The 8,262-nt window shown below is 46.5% G+C and overlaps 1 protein-coding gene across 3 annotated transcripts; it reads right to left on the bottom strand.

Annotated features, from left to right (window-relative positions):
- Positions 1 to 1,554: 1,554 nt before the first annotated feature.
- On the bottom strand, positions 1,555 to 6,516 carry LOC148813550 (uncharacterized). 3 transcript variants are annotated; one of them, XM_088908219.1, is made up of 5 exons: positions 6,465 to 6,516; positions 5,041 to 5,406; positions 4,153 to 4,290; positions 3,719 to 3,777; positions 1,555 to 2,075 (listed from the first exon to the last, which is right to left on the bottom strand). In XM_088908219.1, the coding sequence occupies exons 1-5, from the start codon at positions 6,505 to 6,507 to the stop codon at positions 1,995 to 1,997; spliced, it is 687 nt and encodes a 228-aa protein (XP_088764345.1). In that variant the 5' UTR covers positions 6,508 to 6,516; the 3' UTR covers positions 1,555 to 1,994. The 3 variants fall into 3 exon arrangements, 2 of the variants coding, with proteins under 2 accessions (XP_088764345.1, XP_088764346.1); XM_088908220.1 differs by having other exon boundaries at positions 1,998 to 2,075; positions 4,153 to 4,285; XR_016086219.1 differs by lacking the exon at positions 1,555 to 2,075 and having other exon boundaries at positions 3,725 to 3,777; positions 3,891 to 4,290.
- Positions 6,517 to 8,262: the final 1,746 nt, after the last annotated feature.

The following is an 8,262-nucleotide window of genomic DNA, read 5'->3' as shown; positions in this document are numbered from 1 at the left end:
ACTGATTCAGTCTGTTTGGGCTATTAGGTGGGTTAATCTGAGCTGGTGCTTCTTGATGGAGAAATATGAAAGTAGCTGCAGATTTTTACATGCAATTGCTCCGTCATTTTCTATAAAATACAAAATACCTCTAAAATAAGCATTTGTCTCACAAACCACATGCTTTACTACATCAAAATTATATTTAGCTTATTTTTTTACTCTTGAAAGACAGAAATGCCTTTAGAGACCTCTTTATCAGCTTTATATTATTTTCATTATAGAAAAACACTTTGTTTCTATGTGTTTGTGATTCAACATAAAAATCGGGGGGAAGTGCACACAGGGTAACCGCAGAGCCTGATCTTTTATAAATACATTTCTAAAGAATACAAAATGTCTGTGCTTAAGCTCTACCCTTTCCATAAGCTTTAAGATCAGAGTTGGAGATTAACTAAAAAGTGCGAAGATGTAGATCATTGGTTTCCAGTCTTGGTTCTCGGCAGGTTTTCATTCCAGTTTAGCAAAACCTGGAGACACTGTGACCAGTCTTTCCAGGACCTGGAATGACCAGCCCCTCCAGAACCAGGACTGGACAGCCCTGCTTTAAAGACCCCTGGAGACTCTGCAGACACACACACTGACCCCTCCAGGACCAGGACTGGACAGCCCTGCTTTAAAGACCCCTGGAGACTCTGCAGACACACACACTGACCCCTCCAGGACCAGGACTGGACAGCCCTGCTTTAAAGACCCCTGGAGACTCTGCAGACACACACACACACACACACACACACACACACACACACACACACACACACACACTGACCCCTCCAGGACCAGGACTGGACAGCCCTGCTTTAAAGACCCCTGGAGACTCTGCAGACACACACACACTGACCCCTCCAGGACCAGGACTGGACAGCCCTGCTTTAAAGACCCCTGGAGACTCTGCAGACACACACACACTGACCCCTCCAGGACCAGGACTGGACAGCCCTGCTTTAAAGACCCCTGGAGACTCTGCAGACACACACACACACACACTGACCCCTCCAGGACCAGGACTGGACAGCCCTGCTTTAAAGACCCCTGGAGACTCTGCAGACACACACACACTGACCCCTCCAGGACCAGGACTGGACAGCCCTGCTTTAAAGACCCCTGGAGACTCTGCAGACACACACACACACACTGACCCCTCCAGGACCAGGACTGGACAGCCCTGCTTTAAAGACCCCTGGAGACTCTGCAGACACACACACACTGACCCCTCCAGGACCAGGACTGGACAGCCCTGCTTTAAAGACCCCTGGAGACTCTGCAGACACACACACACACTGACCCCTCCAGGACCAGGACTGGACAGCCCTGCTTTAAAGACCCCTGGAGACTCTGCAGACACACACACACTGACCCCTCCAGGACCAGGACTGGACAGACATGCTGCAGACACTTATTAACATAAGAAGGAAGCATAGATGGTTTTTGTTTAATTTTAAAGATTTTTATTTAATGTATTAATTAAAACACAATTAAAACATTTACTATTTTCTGTATTTACATAAAAAAGGATTTCAGAATTAATTTGTTTCACTTCGTATAGAGAAATCATCAAGCATAGGATCTGCCCCACTATATTGAGAACAACCAGCTGGCCCCTTAATTATTGAAATATCCAGCAAGATCAATATAAAAAGAGGTTTCTAAAGTAAGCATTGCACTAGGGTGCATTGGAAGCATCACAGGTACAATTTTCTCATGTTAAACGAATGTTGTTTCAGTGCTTGTTCAGATAGGCTTCTTTTGCATTGAAACGTGACCTTGATGAAGTCATCACGGGTTCAGAACACAGCTCTAAGCACTTAGTACATGGGTGTGGAGTCCTTTCCCAGCTGCGTTCAAAAGAGGCATCTCTCAGGTCTCATCCCTACAAGACTGAAAAAAACAGGACCGTTCCATTGGCCTTGGAGAGACATTTCATTCATGATCGCGGGGAGAAATGGGCTTTAGGGTTAGTAGTCTCTGTTCCTGGGCTGCCTTGGAGCGGTGGAGAAGTCTACATTTCCATACTGTTCCTGTCCATTGTCTTCAACCTGATGGCACAGAAGACGAAATTAGCATCAGCATTTCAACCATAAACCCAGAGCGCCTGTTTGTCTGAGTCACAGGACTGCACCATTTGTCTTGTAGTACAGCATTAGTGAGCTAAAGCTGAAAAAGGACTCATCTTGGCAGTTTCTAGATGTGGTAAAAAGCTGTTATTTTTAAAAATGAGATTGTGTCTGAACGGATTTCAATATCGGGGGTAATCGAGTCAAAACTTCTCTATGTAGCCAAAAAGGTTTTTGCAGAAACAAAGCATGAATATAATAATTTTGTTTTAATTATAAAGTAGAATCCAGTGACCAGTGTGTAGGCCAGGTGCAAGTGCTGTAAGAACATATTATTTTAATTGTCCAAATTCCAGAATGCTGCCAACATGCATGGTAATTAGAATAACTGGAATTTATTATTGCAGCTTTTTTCCATGCCAAAAGATCTCAATGAGTTTTGATATAGTGGGGTGCCATTTCATCTCCCACTGAGTCTGTTCTCCATCATTTCCTGAAGGACACACTCTCACATCACATCAACCTGGAGAACATCTAGATCACAATCAGTCTGTTCTCCATCACTTCCTGAAGGACACACTCTCACATCACACCAACCTGGAGAACATCTAGATCACAGTCAGTCTGTTCTCCATCACTTCCTGAAGGACACACTCTCACATCCCATCAACCTGGATCACATCTAGATCACAGTCAGTCTGTTCTCCATCACTTCCTGAAGGACACACTTTCACATCACACCAACCTGGAGAACATCTAGATCACAGTCAGTCTGTTCTCCATCACTTCCTGAAGGACACACTCTCACGTCACACCAACCTGGAGAACATCTAGATCACAGTCAGTCTGTTCTCCATCACTTCCTGAAGGACACACTCTCACATCCCATCAACCTGGATCACATCTAGATCACAGTCAGTCTGTTCTCCATCACTTCCTGAAGGACACACTCTCACATCAACCTGGAGAACATCTAGATCACAGTCAGTCTGTTCTCCATCACTTCCTGAAGGACACACTCTCACATCCCATCAACCTGGAGAACATCTAGATCACAGTCAGTCTGTTTTCCATCATTCTGCACCAGTGTCCAAACTACACTCAGATGAAGGCACAGAGGGAGAAACTGATGTGGCAGAAGACCCCAGATGGGGACCCCAGACCCCAAACCCCAGATGGGGACCCCAGATGGGCCTTGAGTAAGGACTCCAGAGTGAATACCTCTCCTTATTCAAACCGTACCCTGGGCTCTTTCATGACCAAGGACTCAGAACCTGAGTTAATGCCTCATCTGAAGGACGGCACCTCCTGCAGGAGGGCGTCCCTGATCTCCATACTGAGGCATTGGTTTGGAATCTGTAGGCCCAATGGAAAGCGCACCCTACTAGTCCACTACTGGCTTGGCTTTTCCTTGGACATCTCCCACCCCATTACTGACCAGGGCCTGGTTGAGATTGGGTTATAGGCTGGTAGCATCACAATGCAGATGCCTCTCTGGGGGTTGTCTAGAGCCATTTAGTATCAAAAGTCAGAGGTATATATGTTCTGAACACATATGAGATGTTCTAATGAGATCCAACTGTAAAATATAGTATGACGCCTGGAAATAGTTAAGTAGACAATACTGGCACAGCAACTTCATGGCTTCTTGGTCCATTTTGGTGGTCTTTCCTTCTCCTTTTGCCTGTAATTAAAAGATTGAACGGACTTCAGAAGACTGAAAAGCATCGGACACAAGACAAACACTTGCAGGCTTCTGTTGTCTTGAAATATTCCAATGTGAAATGTGAATCTCACCTCTAATCCAGCCCCTGACCCAATGCATGCCCTAAAACTGAGCATTTATCATCTACAGGGGCCATTGTCTACCTCTTCAAATTGCTGCACCTGGGACTGTCCTGGGTCAGCTCTGCTGTGACCCTTTCGTTTCTTGAGGAGAATCAGTTTTTTGTTAGTGTAAATGACCGGACCCACAGTAGCTGTTGCGCGTGATAAATATAGTTCAGTCTTCTGATGTCGTCATACTGCCTGTCTGGGGAGAGGAAGAGGACGGTCCTACCTCTCCTGCGGAGGAGGATGAAGAAGACGCAGCAGGACGAGGCCAGGGCGGACAGAGGGAGGGCCGACAGCAGCACGATCAGGCAGGGCAGTCCGATTTCGGGGTGCTGGGGAGGGCTGGGGGCCTCCCTTTCCTTCTCTAGTCACGATAACCATAGGGGTCAAAAAGCAAATATTTTCTTTTACTTTTTTGAAATATGGAATCAGCGTTTGCATTGTTCATACTCAGTCAATTCAACTAATCAATGTGGCTCAGCACTGATTGGAGGAACTGGGAGTCTGGCTCAGCACTGATTGGAGGAACCGGGAGTCTGACTCAGCGCTGATTGGAGGAACTGAGAGTCTGGCTCAGCACTCAGTGCTGATTGGCCTAATTGAAGGTCTGGCTCAGCGCTGATTGGAGGAACCAGGAGTCTGGCTCAGCGCTGATTGGAGGAACCGAGAGTCTGGCTCAGCTCTGATTGGAGGAACTGAGAGACTGTGTGTTGCACAGGTGGATCAACACTTCAGTGAGGGATGAATGGACCTTCTTCTGTATTATACTGTAGTTAATACTGTACTTGATTATTTTTTTAATTGTTTATTATTTTCCAGTGTTCATGATTTGCAGTTCCGTGCCAAGTGGTCTACATCATTAATAGTTCTTACTCAACTGCATCCTAGCTCTACATGTACACCATAGTAATTATAGATCAACCTAAATTAAGCATATTATTTCCTAATGTGCTTTCAAATAAAATAGCACTTCTTTCATCCCAAACGAGATTGCGTTAGTGTGGACTTTCACATTTGTTTGTTTACTAGGAACATTAACTCTCCCATCATTGAGAATGTGGCTGTTCTGAGTTTAAAATCAATATCTGCCCCTAGCTAAAGGTTTGATTCTCACCTTCATGCAGACTGATTGCGTTTCCGATGTTAATTCCTCCCTTGTCTTTGGTGGTGCAGTAGTACAGCCCCTGGTCTGTCTCTGTGATGTTCTCAATCCTCAGATCAGGAGAGTTAGTGGAGGGGTTCAGCACCAGGCTGAAGCGAGAGTCCGGTCTCCTCTTGTAGGTGAAGGGGTGCTCCTGCTGCTCCCCAGGGTTCCTGCTGGCGAAGACCCCCACAGACAGGGTCCTGTTCCGAAGTATGAACCAGGTGGTCTCGTGTGTGAGGTGCAGGTCACAGGGCAGGGTGACCGTGTCCCCGAGCCTGACGGCTCCCGGAGAAGGCTCCCCAACAAGGACCCCCCAGACAGCCGTGCCTAGAGTGTCTGATACACAACATCGCAATGATGGAGACCCCAGGGCACAGCGCAGAGAACATGACACTGCAGACCCACACAGCGCGCTGCAGACTTTGTCCGGCCTGCCTGAGCTCGGCAGTGAATCTCCACAGGCTGCAACCATTTCTGCCCCTGTTGCCTGAGCAGCCTTCTCTGAGCACCTTTTCAAAGAGCAGGTGGCACTGGTGTCAGCACGGCCCCCTCACTGAGAGTCTTACTAAGCAGTGTCTGCAGTATTGAGTACAAATCGAGGCTATAGCCAGGATCTAACGCACTAGACACACTCAGCAACAGGCCGAAGTCACCTTTGACCCCAGAGAGAGATGGAAACGTGTCTCACAGGGAGGAGCTGTCACAGAAAGATGAAGCCTTGTGCGTTAATATCACTCGAATCTAAAGCAGGATATTCTACTTGTGGACATCGAGAGGAAACAGAACCTGTTGGGTAGCAATGTTTCACGCAAATGGATGCACAACTTGCCTTCCTCTACCGTTATTGTTATAAAATAAAAATGAAAAAGACGTTTAATTGCAATGTTTTTTACAATTTTGACCAGCTTGAAAGCTTCATGTGATTTATGTGCTGATACCTTTATTGTAATTCGTATGAAGAAAGTGCAGGTGCCATCTCTTTGCCATTAACAAATACCATCTTATTGCCTAATAAAATACTGCAAAAGTGTTGCTTAAAACTTGCCTCTTCTGTCCCTCTTCTGAATCTGATAAATATGACTCCAGAATAGAAAAAGATCTAAAGATATCAAACTGGTAGCCCCCCACCCCACCCCAAAGAAGGGATTTTGTTTGCTCCTCATACAGTATAACAATTAACTGTACATCTCTGGTTTCATCATAAATGCATTCTGCCAGTACGATGAACGAGCTCTCTCTCTTCACAGCAGCTCGTAAAGGATGCTTGAAGGATTTATTGAGCACAGGACTAAGAGTGCAAGAAGGCTCTTCGATGAACCTATCTAACGATGAGACAAGAAGAGGGATTCAGGGGTGCTGGTGCCCCCAGAGCGACCGAAATCGAGTGTACTCACAGGTGAGGAAGAAGACCGTCGTTCTAGTGCACAGTGCCCTCATCTCAGCTGCTGCTTGTGTTGGTGTGAAAGTGAGGAGAGAGAGAAGCAGGGGGCTTCCTCTATACAGGACGGAGCGAGCCTTCACTGCTTCTCAGAAAACTTCACCATATCTACGCTTCTGATGTCAGAAGCGACAGAGGCCACAGTCAGCATTTAGTCATAGTCATAGCGGTGTTGTTTTTCTCATCAAGAGATTTACTCATCCAGTTAATGTCCCCCATTCCACCAGTCCAGTTAGTGTACAGACCTCCACACAGTGGACAGATCTTGACACAGTGGACACCGAGACCAGTCCAGTCACCGTACAGGCCTGGACTCAGTGGACACTGAGAGACCAGTCCAGTCAGTGGGGTTACAGGCCTGGACACAGTGGACACTGAGAGACCAGTCCAGTCAGTGGGGTTACAGGCCTGGACACAGTGGACACTGAGAGACCAGTCCAGTCAGTGAGGTTACAGGCCTGGACACAGTGGACACTGAGATCTTTGGTGGGTGGGTGGGGTTACCGAACTGGAGTGTGAGAGCACTTATGCCAATGGGGCATCTTGTCTGCAGTATTGAGTACAAATCGAGGCTATAGCCAGGATCTAACGCACTAGACACACTCAGCAACAGGCCAAAGTCACCTTTGACCCCAGAGAGAGATGGAAACGTGTCTCACAGGGAGGAGCTGTCACAGAAAGATGAAGCCTTGTGCGTTAATATCACTCGAATCTAAAGCAGGATATTCTACTTGTGGACATCGAGAGGAAACAGAACCTGTTGGGTAGCAATGTTTCACGCAAATGGATGCACAACTTGCCTTCCTCTACCGTTATTGTTATAAAATAAAAATGAAAAAGACGTTTAATTGCAATGTTTTTTACAATTTTGACCAGCTTGAAAGCTTCATGTGATTTATGTGCTGATACCTTTATTGTAATTCGTATGAAGAAAGTGCAGGTGCCATCTCTTTGCCATTAACAAATACCATCTTATTGCCTAATAAAATACTGCAAAAGTGTTGCTTAAAACTTGCCTCTTCTGTCCCTCTTCTGAATCTGATAAATATGACTCCAGAATAGAAAAAGATCTAAAGATATCAAACTGGTAGCCCCCCACCCCACCCCAAAGAAGGGATTTTGTTTGCTCCTCATACAGTATAACAATTAACTGTACATCTCTGGTTTCATCATAAATGCTGTCCCTGAAAATGATTTGTGTTTAAGTCTGCTGGCTGAAGGTCAAGGACAGTAACAGAAATAGACCAGCAGGTGGGAGTGCAGAGCTAAAACACACTCACTTGCCAGTTAGAACAAAATTGATTTGGGACAAAACTGACAGGGCTGCAGTCTATCACAGGACACACACACTCACACACACTCACACACCCTGGACAGGACAGCAGTCCATCACAGGACACACACACACACCCTGGACAGGACACCAGTTCATCACAGGACACACACACACACACACACACACACACCTGGACAGGACACACACACACTCACACACCCTGGACAGGACACCAGTTCATCACAGGACACACACACACACACACACACACACACCCTGGACAGGACACACACACACTCACACACCCTGGACAGGACACCAGTCCATCACAGGACACACACACACACTCACACACCCTGGACAGGACAGCAGTCCATCACAGGACACACACACACACACACACACACACACACACACACACACACACACACACACACACACACACACACACACACACACACACACACACGAGCCTGTT

The sequence above is a fragment of the Atractosteus spatula genome, assembly GCF_055471065.1.
Source record: "Atractosteus spatula isolate fAtrSpa1 chromosome 10 unlocalized genomic scaffold, fAtrSpa1.hap1 SUPER_10_unloc_1, whole genome shotgun sequence".
NCBI lineage: Eukaryota > Metazoa > Chordata > Actinopteri > Semionotiformes > Lepisosteidae > Atractosteus > Atractosteus spatula.
This window is presented reverse-complemented; position numbering and strand designations above follow the sequence as displayed.

Coding starts and splice junctions, on each gene's coding strand:
- LOC148813550 (XM_088908219.1), bottom strand. CDS start 6,507: ATGAGGGCACTGTGCACTAGAACGACGGTCTTCTTCCTCACCT. Junction 5,407..6,464: donor GACGGTCTTCTTCCTCACCT/GTGAGTACACTC, acceptor GTTGTGTATCAG/ACACTCTAGGCACGGCTGTC. Junction 3,778..4,152: donor CATCCTCCTCCGCAGGAGAG/GTAGGACCGTCC, acceptor TTTTAATTACAG/GCAAAAGGAGAAGGAAAGAC.